This window comes from Dermochelys coriacea, chromosome 10, assembly GCF_009764565.3.
Source record: "Dermochelys coriacea isolate rDerCor1 chromosome 10, rDerCor1.pri.v4, whole genome shotgun sequence".
Lineage (NCBI taxonomy): Eukaryota > Metazoa > Chordata > Testudines > Dermochelyidae > Dermochelys > Dermochelys coriacea.
This window is the reverse complement of record NC_050077.1, coordinates 22808890-22825974: the sequence shown is the minus strand read 5'-3', so window position 1 is coordinate 22825974 and position 17085 is coordinate 22808890. Positions and strand designations below refer to the sequence as shown.

The window sequence follows — 17085 nt, the reverse complement described above, 5'->3', positions numbered from 1 at the left end:
GTAATAATACCTTATAAAAAGTTGATCTAAAAGTAAAAATGTACTTGTAAGGTGCTTATGTTGAACAACAAACACACCAAATACCCTTACATACAAGTGCATATATTACTAAAAATGCTTTCATCAAAATTGCTTCCAGGACTTACTTGGATCCCACAACTGTACTATTCCATTATCCAGTGTTTCATAGTATGTAGAATTCATGTGGAGTTTGGATGACAAGTCCTCAGACATCACAGAGTTGATTCTTGTGCTAATTTAAAATTCTCATACATATCTGAAAAGCATACTGTTACGGTTATAACTAATGAAAGCAGCTTTTCTTTAAGTGACTAAGTCCGCAGAGCGGTACCCAATCAATGGGAGCTGTGGAGCCGGCGGTTGGGGTGGGGGCAGTGTGCAGAGCCCCCTGGATGCCCTTATGTGTAGCAGCCGGAAGGGAGACAGGTCGCTGCTTTCAGGACCCGTGCGGAGCCAAAGCAGGCAGGAAGCCTGCCTTACCCCTGCTGCGCCGCCAACTGGACTTTAAATAGCCCCGTCAGCAGTGCTGACTGGAGCCACCAGGGTCCCTTTTCGACTGGGCATTCCAGTCCAAAACCGGACACCTAGCAACCCTAGTAGTGCAATATCAGAGAATACAGAATTCAGATGCAGCCATAGCTGGGTCAAAGGAAGTAAACCCATTTTACTTCTCCAAAACATAAATACTGCAGGTAATGATGAACAGGTTTGAAGAATAAAAGAATGAAAAACAAACATTTCCAGTAATTGTAACTATTTGGACAGTTATTCCAGAAATCTATCATATGCACGTGTGTTCTTCTGTGGTCAGCTGAACAGTCTTTGAGAAACAAAAAAAAAAAAAAAGAACAATAAACCAACCCAAATAGGTTGATTATATTATTTCATTCCTTCTCACACTCTTTCTACTTTCATTATAACAAACCATGTCATTAGGAGCAATTCAAGTGACCAGCAAAAATATAAAAATAAAGATAGATAAATAGATAGATAGATAACGCAAAATGTTATTAGCAACCCTCAGGAAAGCTTAAAGCAGAGACTGAAGATATGGGTCACACTTGTGAGACAACCTTTAGTGTGGATTTAGCTGCACCCAGGCTTCCTTTCTCTCACTCATCTCTGCCATTTATTGCAGTTCATTTTTTAAAAAAATTATGCACCGTGCAAACACTGAATAAGATGGCCTCTATTAAATGTTCAGTTTTGGCTTGTCTCTTGCATTTTCACTTAAAACAGTTCTTACTGTACTCAGTTTTCAATACAGTAGCACCTCAAGAGTTATGAACACCATCAGAATGGAGGTTGTTCGTAACTGTGAAATATTCATAACTGAACAAAATACGTTGTTCTTTCAAAGGCTTACAACTGAACATTGACTTAATACAGTTTTTAAACTTTACTATGCAGAAGAAAAATTCTGCTTTCCCTTTATGTTTTTAATAGTTTACATTTAACACAGTATTGTACTGTATTTGCTTTATTTATTTATTTATTTGTTGTAATTTATTTATTATTTATTTCTGCTGCTGCCTGATTGTATACTTCCAGTTCCAAAGGAGGTGTGTGGCTGATTGGTCAGTTTGCAACTCTGGTGTTTGTAACTGAGGTTCTTCTGTAGTTTCAACTGTATTATGCTAGACCGAATTATAACAAAAATAAAACGAGTCATCGGATTTAAATTACACAATTTTATATAATAAAACAATGAAAAATTCAGTGCAGGTGACTAATATAAAGAAACTAAAACGGGAAAAAAAGGAGAAAATAAATGATGGAAAGCCAAAATCAGACAAAGTATAAAGACTAACTGAATGGACAAAACATTATAGTTCATGAAAGACAAATAGTGATGGGATGATTTGAAAAAAAATGTGCAAAGATTTATAAGGAGGAAAATTTGACAGCGCACATCTAACAAAAGAATAGAGCAAATAAACGTAATAGGTTTCCAGGGTCCTTTTAATTTCCTCAGATTATAAAATTAACCTACGAATGCCAGAGCTCATACTCCTTGGTGAGAGGGATTCATATCCTCCCACACAGCTAAGAGGTCTCTCCAAAGATGGAAAAACTTATGTTTTTCAAGAAAATTTTTTTCTGATTAAATTAAAAACCACAAAAATATTGTGACCTGATAGATACTCATGATAAAATTTTATTCTGCTACATTCCCATAGATAGCAATTTTGACCTTTAGGAAATTACATGATTACAGTTTAGATCAGGGATTCCCTAATTGTGGTATATGAGCTAATTGTTCCATCATTTCAGTTCACAATTTTTTTAAGAAAGCAATATGTGAACCAATAAAGTTTGTGAGCCACTGGTTTAGATTATTTTACTGTGGACTCAAAAAATTGTGTAATAAAGATGGAGTATGAATGGCATTTGAAGAAGTCTGACATTAAAAGCAGTTTTATAAACACATATTTACTACTGGTGTAAGTGTGCACAATTCCACAGTGGAGTTTGCCCACTCATGATAGTAGTGAATCTGCCCAATTATCTGACACACAAGGAACACTTTACAGAGACTTGGAATGGGCAAATTACTCATGGAGGTTAAAGAAAATAAAAAGGATTTTGAATTCTGTTAAAGTGAATCTGCTGTTTGCAATATTCATCAGACTCTAACAGAGACAAATGTCTTAATTTTCAGTATAAAAACTTCAACCTGGATAAAAAAAATGTTGATTATTGTAATAAATAAATAAATAAATAAATAAAAAGTAGCAGAAAATGGTTTATTAAAAATTTAGTCCAGTTGAGCATATTACATCTCATATGACATCTGTATTCTATGATCCAAGATTTGGAGCAAGAATATTTCTATTACTATCTCAGCAGAATATGGTGTAATTTTAAAGAGTAAAAGCAATGAGAGAAAAAATATATAATTTGATCTGTGCTATGGTAAAATATTACTAATTTTTTGCACTAATGTGTGACAGTTTCAGCAGATTAAACAGTCTCAATTCACAGACAATGCAAGAGCATGATTTTAAGAATCTAATATAATTATTTATGATACCTAAGTGAGCTAATTTCCAAGTCAATCTTTTAAATTGCACATTTTACAACAGACAACTCAGACAAAACCTGGACCATACCAAACAAGTACTATACATTGTTGAAAGAATGTAACAGTCTGTTTCGTAATAACATTAACATTTGCTCAGCTCCAAACAGTCATGTTTGCTTTTGCTTATCTTTCACACTACAATTTATATGAAGCAAAACAAGCTGTCTCGATATGAGATTACAAATATTGCTAATACAAATGATTTCATCACGTGTCTGTTTACTCAGCGGGTTGGAGCACTGATTTAGCATTACATTATTCACCTTAGTGAGACACTTATTAAACACTGTAGGAAAAAGCTGAAATTCAGATATTAGCTTAACTACTCTATAACTCAAATCAACAGCCATAAAGCTAGAGTCACTCTGCAAAATGCACTTCCCTGAACCAGACAGACCCTTCTGTGTTCCAAGCGAATTCACACTATGAGGCATTGCTTTGGGAGCACAACTTTACTTTTGGCCAGGATGAAGTTCCACTAGTGGAAGCAACAAAGGCGAGGTACTGAATCAGGTCCCTCCTTGCCAGTAGCAGCACCTACTTTTATGAGAGTTCTAGCTGCACGTGGACTCTACCGGAAGGAAGGTTTACAGCTCTTTTCTGATACTTATTCTTTGAGATAAATTCGACAAATAAAATACATATATAACAATGTATTGTGGCATATACTTCCCCTTCAATACTTCATTCCCATCAATGTAGTTGGAATTCTGTAGTGGGAATTCTGTGTCAAGAAAACTATTCACCCACTGGATTATACACATATCTCGTGATAAAAAAAACCAAAAAGGTAGTGGAGCACAGACTTTTAGTTTGGATACAGATATGGCCAGATTAAGAACCTGACTTTAATGCAAGCAGTTTTAGGGCCTATAAGTAAGGCTAAGATTTTGTTACGCATACTTTTAGTAAAAATCACGGATAGGATCCTGGGCAATAAAGAAAAATTCACAGAAGCCAGTGACCTATCCATGACTTTTACTAAAAATATGCATGACAAAATGGGAAGCTGCGGGGGTCCCCACACCACCCCTTGGGGCCCAGCTGGGAGCTGTGGGGCATCCTCTCTGCCTACGGCAGCCCAGGAGCTGCAGGGCTCCCCCACCACCTGGAGCACTCTCACTGCCCACAGCAGCTGGAAGCTCCTGGGGCACTCCCTCCACTATCCGCAGCAGCTGGGTTCTCGGGGTCCCACAGTTCCCAGCCACTACGGGCAATGGGGGGACCCTGCAGCTCTCAGGCGCTGCAGGCTCAAGTCATGGAGGTCTCTGGAAGTCAGGGATTCTGTGATTTCCGTGACAAAATCGTAGCCCTACCTATAAGTAGATACACTGAAATTACAGGTTTCAGAGTAGCAGCCGTGTTAGTCTGTATTCGCAAAAAAGAAAAGGAGTACTTGTGGCACCTTAGAGACTAACAAATTTATTTGAGCATAAGATGGAATGCATCCGATGAAGTGAGCTGTAGCTCACGAAAGCTTATGCTCAAATAAATTTGTTAGTCTCTAAGGTGCCACAAGTACTCCTTTTCTTTTTTACTGAAATTACAGATCACAGAAATTTACAGTGAAAGATTAAAGAAGAGAATGCTAAACAGTTTATATAATCAATTCTGTTTGACAAATAAGATTTTACAAGTAATGTCTGACATTTCTAGTTTTTTATTAATGCTTTGATGCAATGTCTGTAAAAAGCAAAGCAGCAATATACAGCAGAATCCCTCTGTGACTCAAAGTCTGGCTGTCTCTCTCTCTCAAAAGTACAGAGATATTTTCTTATCCCTCCTCTAATAGCCAAAAGAACAAACAAACTCTCACCAAACAATTTAAAACGTGTTCTTTACAGAGAAAGAAACAGTCAAGAACTGCAAGCAGCTCCCCCAATGTCCACTTCTCCTAACAAATAAAAGAGCAATACATTACAGGCATTTAAAAATAGACAAAGATCAAATTTCACACAGTTAGCTACCTACAACAGAAAACACATCTAAATTCTAGCCAGAATCAAGTGGTAGAAAGACAACAAAATTGGTATGCTTTCAGGAATGTAATACTGAACGGCAAGGTCTTGGTGGAAACAAACACCACCACTACAGATACTGCTATCTTGTTATTAATTATTCTGTATCTTTCAAAAAAAAAATCCAATCACAGCCTTAATACATCAGTAAAGTCCAAAATTAATCAGACAAACAACTGTATTTGTTAATCTCTCCAGTCTGCCTTTTGGGGAAAAAGTGGATGTCAGATCATTTATTTCAGAATGTTTACTTGCCTGCCCACCTGTATACAGGGATTTTAAAACCATTACTGCAGTGGAAGGCTGCCTCAAAATAAATGACCTTCAAGTAAAACTTATTAGGTAAGGCAGTCAACCAATCTGTAAAATGAGTACAATGATATCTGCCTCCTCACAGGAATGTTGTTGGGCTTAGATAATGTTTGCAGAGCATTTTTAGTCCTCAAATAGAATCTTAAGTAAAAATCATTGGTATTATTAATACACACATTACAATCCCAAATAAAAGCTATTCAAAAGAAACAAGCCATGAATACTCTTATGTGCATCGAAAACTAAAACCGCCAAATTCAAGATTTTTTTTGCACACACACAAAACTACTACCTCAAGGAAATACACCTTTTATAAGAAGGTATCTGTGTACTGAGACTGTGAAAACAAATCTCTCTTACAGTATTATATGCTGTTTATAAGAAGCGTTTTACATTATAATGTAAATGCAGTGAAAAGACACGAGGATATTTCCCCAATGTTCAACATTCTGTATTTGCTCATTACAAGTGAAACATGAAAGGAATAAAATAAGGCAATAGAGCAAACCTCAGTAGGCAGAATGTAATTAGAATAACCAACACAAATCTTAAATTATCAACCTTACAAGCTTTGCATATTTAATCATCAGATCAGCCTTTTGCATTTTGGATTCTTAATGCAAAACAGAAAATAAGAACTGCTTATCAAGTTATATTAACATTATTGTGCCATTCAGGAAGGTATTTAAGCATGCGACAAACTTTAGACCCTCCTGTGCTGCTGGCATATTGGCCAGTCCAGTTCCTGCACTGATTATGTGCGCTCGCTAGTCATGGTACGTCTTTCCAGGTAATGACAGCGCATTCTACATCCTCTTGTCACCGTACCTCTGCTTGAATTCTGTCAACTTCAAAAGTTTTCCTGTTTGAGGCCTTTGATGGTTGCTTTAATTTCATTGGGTGTTATTTATTGGTCCCTCTTCTATTTCTAACTTAACATAGGTATTCCTTTGGAATCTGTGTATGACTGTGGCTCTACACAGTTTAATATAGAATGGAAATGGTATTTTCCTTCAGCTGGCTTGTTCTTCATGTGTTTCCAACATCTGTCCATAAGAGTCACTGATGGGCATCACCCGTCATGAACTGGTTCTTCCTGAGAGGTCCTTCACTATTCTGTAGAGTTGTTTGAAGTCTCTCTCAGTGGTACATGTTGTGCCTCTGCAGACTTCTCCTGAACCCAGGCATTTCTGTCTTGCCTGCTTCTCTTCTTTATTTTTTTCGTCTTTTTCTCTACATCTTGCATCTGCCTGTAAAAGCTCTGCCTATGTCTTGCTCTGTCCTTTTTTGCCTTCAGAACTTTCTGCTTGTTAATTGCTGCCCATGTTCCAGATGTAATCCATACATCTTTCTTCTACTCCTTTTGAAGGTTCAGCTGTCCCAACTATGGTCTTCAAATTTGACCATCTGTCTTCCAGACTTTCCTGAGCCTGTAAAATATTGTAACTGTTGCTAAAAGCAATCTGATCTGTATTTCGTTGTCCTTGAGCTTTGCTATTCTATAACACTCTTTTTGTCTGTCTTTATGATCTTTTTAAGTTTACATTCTAACATAGCCATAAAAGATAATCATCCAAGCCAACATCTGGGTAGGGACATTCCTCAAAGATGATGCTCATCCCTGAGATACACACACATGGTCTATCTGGTTAACAGTTGCATTCTTTGCTGATCTTCATGTGAGCCTGTGAATCCTCTTATACTGGAAGAGACTGTCTCCTATCTTTAGAGGGTTTGTGCCACAGAGAATCAAATGCGGTTTGCTATTATCAGCATGCATGACTTCCACTTCTTTGCCTATGATATCATGGTTAGGCACATTACCCAAAATTTGCTGTACCTGCTCAAAGAATGTATCCATTTCAGAGTCGCCTGCTGAATTTGTTGATGCATACACTTGGATTATTGTACACTTGATATATCTTGTTTGCAGACTGGCTGTTATTCCGCCATTCATTGCTTCTCAAGCCATCAGGGTCTTCGCTGGAATGTTATCCTGCATAATTCCTACATTTCTTTTTTGCATTCCTTCTCCTGAGTATAAGATTGTAGCACCACCAGACAACATCTTGTCACTCCCTGCCCTTCTCATTGCACTGACACCAAATATGTGTCAGTGCAATGACACATGGTATTTTTTTCATATTTTATGTAACTTGTGCCAGCTTTCCCTTACTACACAAAGTTCATACATTCTATGTGCCTACTCTTGTTACAAATATGGTCATCAGCATTTGATGTCTTGAGATCTCTGCTTCCTTTCAGTTTTCACTGAGATCTTCGGTTTTGAGCTCCATCTGTACTTAGCAATCTCAAGTTTTGGTTTAACTGAACTGTTTCTGATGCAGTAAGGTTTTACTTGCATGGGTCACAAATCCAACTGCAGAATCCTCCTCTTTTATCCAGTGGGACCAACAGTATTGCTAACAGTGCAGAGCATTTGACTAGTGGTGTTGAAATGAATGGTTAAAGTTCAAATTAAGCATGTGTTTAAATGTTTTGCTGAATCAAGAGTCTATATGATCATCTTAAATGTTGGATTGATGGGTGAAGGATAGGGAAGCTAAATTATGGTTCCTAATATCATTATCTGTGTGTTTGATTTTGAGTGAGTATTAAGCAGATATGAGCAAGTTCTGTTTGTTTTTTTAAGGACAAAACTTCAAAAATCACATTTCTGACTGAAAACTGTGTGCATACTACAGCTAAACACCTAAGATTATGATAACTAACAGAAAAGGGACAAAAATATTTCTCTATTTTTCCAGTTTGTTTACTCTGTCCATCTGATAGTACTCTGTGTACAATTAGCGTCATCATTTCCCCTCATAAGTCAGTTTCTCCCTTATTGAAAATATTCAAGCATCCACAGGAGAGAGAAAAAATATTTATTAAAAATACTAAAGAATTTTAAAAAATCAGGATGTATTATTTAAAGGGTGCTGTATCAGAAAATTGTGTTTTGTCATTTAAAAAAAATAAGTTGACAGTGTCTTTAACCTTTGCATTAATATATATACATACACACACACACACACACTTATATTTCTATATTTGCTGATTTATAGCACCTAGAGTATTAAACAGATGCCATATAAACTGAAAAACAGATATAGAAAGCTGCACATTATCACCATGTATGCTTTCTAACCTGTTTCTACAGAATTCTATCCCTTTTCTCACCGGTATGTAAGGTGGCTGCTTTTGTTGTCATGGAGACTGAGAGATGTCTGCCTTTGTTTATTTATAAATAGGAAACATATGTAGCAGTTCAGCCATTATTCAACAAAATCCCACCCAGACTCTCTCACTTTCGTCATCGTTTTTTAAAGAAGCCTGAATCTTTTCATATCAAAAAGGTGCAAATTTGAGTACCTTCTACAGAACTGCATCCCAGTGCACCAGAAACTACTAGAGGGCTTAGCAGAACACTTCAAGGAAGAAAGGATGCTCATGTCTTTGGGGGAGATAAACAAGTAAATATTTAATTATAAGAATGTAAATAATATTATTGCTTAACTATATCTTTTCTCTGCCTTGTCTTTTAAATGATAAGCTCTTCAGGCAAGGACTATATGTATCCTGCTTGTACAGTGCTTAGCACAATGGGCCCCCAACCTTTACACATTACAACAACACAAATAATAAGTAATAAAGAAATGGGTAATAAATAATAATGGTTTTAAACTTCTAAAAACGTGTTCCATGGAAGATGTGAAAACACAACTATTACTGATTTAATCCCTCTGAGGCCTGTAAATACTACCCCCAAGGTCAGTGACTTAGTTGTTGGTATTTTGTACTCTGCAAGTCTTGGTTTGGCACTAACCATGGTCCTGCAGGGAGCTGTCTAATACACATTTCCAACAAGAAAAAAGTCCTTGGATGAGAACTGTACACTAGTGGGAAGCCACAGAAACACAGGGATAAATTATCAGATCCAGAGTAAATAAGCAAGGCTTAGAAATAGGCTCATGATGACAGGCGTTCTGCATTTTCTGCTCTTTTTCTTCTTAGACCCAGGGGAAAGAATATCACATAATTTACAAGTAAGCCGCAAGGTAACTGTTCATCTTCAACTGCTCTTGAATGCTTCCTGAAGGGACAATAGGAACAAGGGGGAAAGGGGATGGGGAAGAAAAAGAGATGAGATACACATATGCAGCACAGAAGCGAAAAAAGAAGGGCACAAAGAAAACAGAGAACAAAAGTTTAAGAAATTGACAGATCTTGAAATCAAAATAGCAGGTACTACTAGTACAAGAATATAGCAACTGCATCTTGGCACAGCAGTTGCTAGAAACAACAGATTGCAGCAGGATACAGTGGAATTCACTGTCACTCAGGAATTGAAGAACCATGAAGATAACAAAAATACCAGTAGATACCCACAGAACTGTTGACAAAGCCAGTTAATGTCACAGCACTAGTCAAATGGAGGCAGACAGAATAACACTTTTTAAAAAAATGGAAACAATAAAAATCTACTGAAAAAATCTATGAAATTCAGCACAAGTTCAAAAAAATAGCCATCCTAAAAACTTGTGTACAAAGATAATTCTTTTCCTGTGGCACAAATGCCAAAATATTTTCTAACTAAAAAGGCAGATAAATTTCAATACCCAAGTTCTCCATCATCCAGTATAAGCAAGTAAGGACCTTCTGCAAGTTGGCCAGCATTTGCACTGCTTAAATTACACGAAATGCAACTTTTCATCCATATGCAAGCTTCCGATGGATTATTTCTCTGCAAATACAGCTGCCTCTGACATCTCTGGTTTCTGTTCACTGCCATATCATCACATGACAAAAAGTTACAATTCAAAATTCTTAACCATTTTAAATGTTTTGCAAACACTGACTGGCAAGGTTTCTCAAGCACTCGTCTTTCCATCAGCATAACTTTTAACAACTCTTAAATTAATACTTGCCATTTTTGGCAAATATACTGGTTTTTACTAAAGATCTGTTTAACAAAATTAATTAACAAAAATATTTATGAAATAGGTGAACAACTCTGCCTGCCAGGGATGCATCATTACTGGAGCCTTTTTTCCTGATAGTCACAGGACAGCTAGCACTATCATGTAGTGTCTCAGAGTAATGTCACACATTTGTTTCATTTGGCAGTAGACAACATGGGTAAAATGTTTTATGGTGCAGAGTGATGCTTCTTTTGAAGCTGACTGCCTGAGGAGATTATATATCTTATACACACCAGTTATCCTTTTTATAGCATAGCTGGCTTTTCATTTAATAAAAAAATAGAATGGCTATTTACCTTACAGTAACTTTTGTTCTTCAAGGTATGTTGTCCACACAATTCCACTCTTGATGCATATGTGCCCTATGCGCATGAGATCAGATTCTTTTGGCCAGCAGATTCTGTTGGGGCCATGTCTGCATCTTAGACATCATAGAGTTTAAGGCCAAAAGCGACCACCAGATCATCTAGTCCTCTTGACCTTTTGTCCTTGCCCACCCCCTGAAAGCATAAAGTGTGGAGTGAATCCAATCATCCCTCAGTTCCTTCACCAACAAAGGATCCTGGAGGAGCAGAACACCAAAGAAGCAAGGAAGGAGGGCAGGTTGTGCAATCCATGTGGGCAACACATCTCAAAGAACCACAATTATTGCAGGGTATGCAACCGTTCTTTCTTCTTCAAGTGAGCATCTAGCACTCTTGGTGACTAACAAGCAGTTGTCTGTTTGTTTGAAGCTGGGTTGTAGGAGTCCTCAAACAATGACTGCAGGACAGTCCCACCGAAACAAGGATCTGAACTGAACGACTCTACCAAAGAATAGTGTCTTGTAAAGGTGTAGACTGAGCTCCACATATCTGCTCTCTTTGCTACTTACAGGTTGGACTATAGAGTCAGGAGAACACATATGATGCTGCGATGTCATCGTCACATACAATGGACAGCCTGTAGTTAGGAGGAATATGAGTACTGAGGGGGGGTATCAGAAGGGACGTTCCCTATGAATCCTTGATCTTTTCCTGATACCTCTTACGGAATTTCCTCTTCATTTTCTTCCTGATTCTATTGTGCTACCCAAGGAGAGGGAGGTGAATGGAAGATGACTTCCTGATGTTTCTAGATGGGGATGAGGAGGAGTAAATGTCATCTAAGGAATGGACCACTCTATATGTAGTGTCTTGTCTCGGGGGGAGAAGAGGTTGGTGTGATGGACTAATATGTCTGTACATGTCTATATCAAATTGTGACCATTCCTTGACACCACCATTTTGAAGAACATGATTTGCATTTTGAGTGTGTAGCTGTGATTGCTTAGAGATGGCTAAGATAGACCAAGGCAGCTTATTTTATGCCAGTCACCTCCATGAAGTGACTAACACAAGAGTTGCCAAGGTGACTGTCAGAACAATGAGTTTGCTAAAGAGGGTGGCCAAACTAAAGGAAACTGGTTCTTCCCCTTTGTCTGCAGGGGAAACTAGGACTTTAAATACCTAACTGGGGCTTTGAAGCTGGTCAGGGAGTCACATGAGAGAGGGGACAGAAACTTTAAGAGCAGGGTTTGCTCAGTTTCTCACTCTCTCAGCAGCCAAAAAACAGAAGAAATATATGGTTCAGACGGCTGAAAGGACCAACCTGCCTGACACACAGACTGGACTTAAGGACTAATCAGAACGGGTGAACACAGACTCAGGGGGAGAGTGTACAGGCTTTTGTTGTTCCTTCTAAACACCAGTAACTCTTGTACGCTTTGTTACTGTGGTTTTAGAAACCCCTGTGCAAAGCCTGTGTTCCTTGCTTTACCTGCCATGTGGTTCCCAAAAAGAGTTAAACTATAAACTAGAATGCCCACTGAGATGGACTCTGAGGGAAGCATGCATAAGCAAATGGGGAGGCTTGGCAGGGAGTCACAATACTCGTTTAAGGGTCTAGGGCAGCTGGATTGCAGAGTCCTACATCCCAAGGGGTCATACAGGAGATCTGCACCCAGAAGCGTGCGTTAGAGGCTCAGAATTGGGAACAGTGACTGGATACTGCCAAGATCTAACTGGCTTGGAGGCATGTGAGCCAAAGGTCAGGTGCAATTACAACAGACTGATGTCTGTTCACTAGGGGTACAGAGGTGATAGGTACCAGGCTCCATGCACCAAGGCACTTTGTGCCAAAGTTGAAACCTATTAAAGAAAAGATTAGATTTTTTTCTCCCTGCAATGGGCAACATCTAAATAACTATAAGAATGAATTAACTAACAATCAGCTAAATAGTAAGATTCCTAACTAAGGTCAGTAGCACAGTGCACACAGAAAACAGGGGAACACTGCAGGAGTTTGGTCTCACTGGCATGATCAGTAAGAAGAAACTGAGGGTCAGTAGGGCCCATTCCCTCTTATAGCTCTTGGGTGGGGATACACAAGGACAGCTAGGGTGCAGGCACAGCCTGGACAGACACTACTGGCCAAAAAAAAAATCAGGGTGCATGGCACACAATATCAAAAGAGTTGAATCCATGTGGATAATTACACAAAGAAGAACTAAAAATTAAGAACTCTACGATTACACATTCAGAGAATGAAAAATATTCACAAAGTTCAATTTTCAGTTGAACAAAAATCTGATGTCACAACAAAGCAATTATTCATAATTTATCTCATTAATGATCTGATCCTACAAGGTGCTAAGTACCCATATCCACTGACATCCATGTTCTATACATTCTAGAATCAGCTCCTTGAACAGGATTTCATGCCACAGAGCAACACTCAGCTTTTTCCTCCTACTCTGCTTTCCCATCATAATAAATACCTTATAGATTAAACCTTAATGTAATAGTATGCGGTAAAGATGGCAGCATAATTCTTCTGAACAATCTAAGAGTATAAGCGCTTGTCTACATGTCACAGCAAAGCACATTCGAGAGGTGTAATTTGTAAAGTATTCTAATGTGCTGTGTTATAGCTGCCCTGTATAGACCCGGCTAGTGCAAACTATAAGGTATCTAGACAGGTTTCAGAGTAGCAGCCGTGTTAGTCTGTATTCGCAAAAAGAAAAGGAGGACTTGTGAACTACAGTTCACTTCATCACATGCATTCAGGGAGCTGTAGCTCACGAAAGCTTATGCTCAAATAAATTTGTTAGTCTCTGAGGTGCTACAAGTACTCCTTTTCTTTATAAGGTATCTAGTTTACCTTAATGTATACAACAAAACACGTAAGAGAGTTAACAAAAGAATTACTCAACCAGCAAAAATAAGACAACTTGTCTTCCTCAGCATTTTAAAACACAAATTAAGGAAAATTAAAAACATATAATCAGGATTGGGTCTCAAAGGATGACTAATTAATAATATATCAAACTCAAAGCTGGAACTACTCTGTTCTGCCAAGTTTTGCCACCTAGTCACTTATCTTGGGCAAGCTACTCCATCTTTTTATGCCGCAGGTCCCCAACCTATGAAGTGGGGTCAATGATAGTTACTCTTTCCACAAGAGTGTTGTGAGAATTAATATAATGTATGCAACAAACTGGATAAAAGAGGCTGTAAAAGTTTTATTATTTAGTGTTTCCGCAACATGTGGCATGAAATTAACCACATACCATGTTCATTACACCTAAAAAAATTATGACATTTACAGGCTGAAAACATGAAAACAAATAATGTTCTTTAAGTTATTTTTGTAATTATATTTTACACTGTATTTATTCTTGGTGTACGAGCTCTTGTTTCAGAGATGAAGCATTTTAAATGCAGGAATGTTTTGTGCACTTTTCTCTGCAATGTACTCAGAGTTAAGAAACTGATGGGTTTAATTAGGGAGGCCTGCTCAGTGGTGTGTAAAACACTTTAGTTTATGACATCATTGCTTCTGCTCCTAGGAAATGTGGCAAAAATGCTCAGCACTTAAAAAGTTATAACAGGAACACAATTACATTTTAAAATAACCTTTCAAAATACATATAAATACATTATGCTTTATGTTTATGCACTGAAACATGAAACATTTTGAGGGTTAGTTCTCCTTTAATTTGGAAACTAGAATAAAACTCTCCAAAATACAGATATGTCCTTTGCTTAGATAGTCAACCCACCCCCATCAGCATGAATATCTATCTACTAGCCACTAAAAAAGACAAACCAAATCAATGATCATCAGTCAGCAACAGAGCCCACTCTCAGAGTTTTACTTTTCCCCCTTAAAAAAAGAAATGAAGAAAGATTTAGTGTTTCTTTATACATAACCTTTTTGGGGGGGGAGGGTGTCAAATTTCTTGATTCCAAGTGACCACTGTGGGAGGCGCATCTCCTTTTGTTAGCCGTTGTCTAACCTAAGCTCCATGTAAGAAGAATCTACCTCCATTTTACCATAATTACGCCCAAGGAAGTAAATATTTTTTTGTTTAGCATCTTTCAGTGGAAAAGGTAACTTGAAGAGATTTTACAAGATGTTTCCGAGACATTAAGTAATGTAAGATGAGGAAAGTGAAAAAACCAGAAGCTAAATTAAACAAAAAGACCTGAGGATGAGCCCCAGTGTCACGTCTTGTACTACCAGACTTTTGACTCCAGTGTAAAACAAAACTTACCTGAAAAATAGACAAACATACCATGAACTTTAAGTGGCAAATCAGCAGTCTCAAATCTATGTTTTTGAAGAGACTGCTCATATGAGTAAAGCCACTCAAGTGTAACTGTTTGAAGGATCAGATTTTAAAAACAGGAATGTACTCAATTTTACTTAGACTTGTGATTTTGCTTCATTTCCATTTGGCTACAAAAATTATATTTACTTTTGACTACTTTTGTACTCAAATAGTAGACAATGAAATGTGACATGAAACAGGAACTGCAGTTCCTTCAATAAAGTGGAGAGACTTGGCAAATAAGACTTGCTTGATATATTTAGTAAACTATATACAAAATGAAGATCACATTTATTATGCTATGAAAATGTGACGAAGGATAAACACACTATGTATTTTATTCCACTCTGCCTGTCCACAAAATATATAAGGTAACTTTTATTTAATTAATTCTTGTTTTATTCCTTAATCCATTCATTGTCTATCAACAAAGGAATACAACTTAGTCGTCAGACCAATACTAAGAGCTGTAATTCTCAAATTACAAAATATTTCAGATGAGAACTGAAGTTAACATATGTAAACTATTTGCAAAGGTGCCTTAAATTCTTAAGATTAAGCTTTTACCTTTCTTTAATGAATGTAATGCTGATGTGAAGAATGTCAAATAACCGGGAGGCTGAGGTGAAGCATTGAACTCAAAATATCCTAGAACTCCAGGCTGCAAGAATAAGAATTAGAGTTAGCTAAGCTATTACAAAAGTACACATTTATGGGACACTGCAATTATTTAACTATAGTAAAAAACAAACAGATTAAACATTAATGGGCTGTTTTGTTTTGGAAAAACAAACTAGCCATTTTTCTCTGCAAGAAAAGTGGATCTTAAAAGGAGGGGAAAAAAATCAGCCAATACTATAATTTGGAAAATGTGCACAAGACCAAATATGTATATATGCAGAACATTATAATTTCACAGTTACATATTTCCTGTGTTGGTGGTTACATTATTCTCTAAGTAAATGGTAATAATTTAAAATAATTGCAGGAGTCAAGCTTCAGCACCACCATGTTGATGGAATATTTCTTTTTCTACATAGCACCATACTGCGTTCTTTTGAAACTGAGATTTGGGATTTAATATGTCATTGTACAATGAAGTCAACTGTAACCCTTTTTCAACGTAAAATACTTGGTTTTCTTTAAGTTTTTACTATACTGTGCATGATTCACATCTATATATGAAGCCTCTGCATGACTGCCAGTCTACATCACACTGGGAAGCTATCAGTCATATGAGATTCTTGCAAGGGAAATCAGCGAGAGATTGATTTCACAAAAACAAAGGGAAGAAACCCAGAGCCTGGCCCGGGCAACCAGGTAATTTGAGATTTAAAGGATTTGTGATCTCCAGAAAGAGATACAAATTTTTTGTCCATCGAGACTGGGTTGAGGGTGGGGAGAATACTGGTCACATCAAAATAGCCAGAGATTACAGATCCCATTTCATGTGATAATAGTGAAGGGGTACAAAAGTGATTCTTAGAACTTAGATACTTGAGCAGACAGATCAGAATGTAAGACAGCCTTCCTTGAACCATTTATATTTGCATTTGCAGATAAAACAAGTAATTCATCACACACTCAACTTGCACTGATCAGGAGGCATGTTCCCAGACCTGGAGCTCAGGTGTCGGACTCTTATTCACACTTCATTTTCTTGATAACTGTACTGCTATCTGGACAAAGAACTACAAAGTAGGTTTAAAAGTTACCTTTTAAAAATGAACACTAAATGTAACTTGTTAACATTAACGTGAAATACTGAATTTTATTTGTTGCAAGTGTAGATGGTTATCCTTTCACTGTTCTATGATGCAAGAAGATTTCTCTGCATTCACTTTTCCTAGGGAAATAACTTTTAAGTGAAAAAGATCAGGTGTCACATTTCAAATTCTGCCTTAAAGTACAGCTGAAAATGAGTTCTGTAGTCTCGTCCAAGTCCCAAATACACAGACATTTGTCCATATCACACACGCTCTCTCGGTCTTGTGTACACACACACACTCTCTCTCTCTCTCTCTCTCTCTC

The 17085-nt window shown here is 37.4% G+C and overlaps 1 protein-coding gene and 1 long non-coding RNA gene across 4 annotated transcripts in view; one reads left to right on the top strand and one right to left on the bottom strand.

The window, feature by feature from the left end:
- Positions 1-17085, bottom strand: part of TXNDC11 (thioredoxin domain containing 11) — a 104461-nt gene that overhangs the window by 60095 nt on the left and 27281 nt on the right. For all 3 annotated transcript variants that reach the window (XR_006274690.1, XM_038418453.2, XM_043493675.1), the window contains one exon: positions 15622-15715. Coding sequence is in view for 2 of the 3 variants with exons in the window: in XM_038418453.2 (XP_038274381.1) it covers positions 15622-15715 (94 nt within the window). In the remaining variant the exon portion in view is untranslated. The remainder of the gene's footprint in view (positions 1-15621; positions 15716-17085) is intronic.
- Positions 1-17085, top strand: part of LOC122456062 — a 90609-nt gene that overhangs the window by 53870 nt on the left and 19654 nt on the right. The window contains exon 3 of the long non-coding RNA XR_006274692.1: positions 16614-16752. This is a non-coding gene — a long non-coding RNA (uncharacterized LOC122456062). The remainder of the gene's footprint in view (positions 1-16613; positions 16753-17085) is intronic.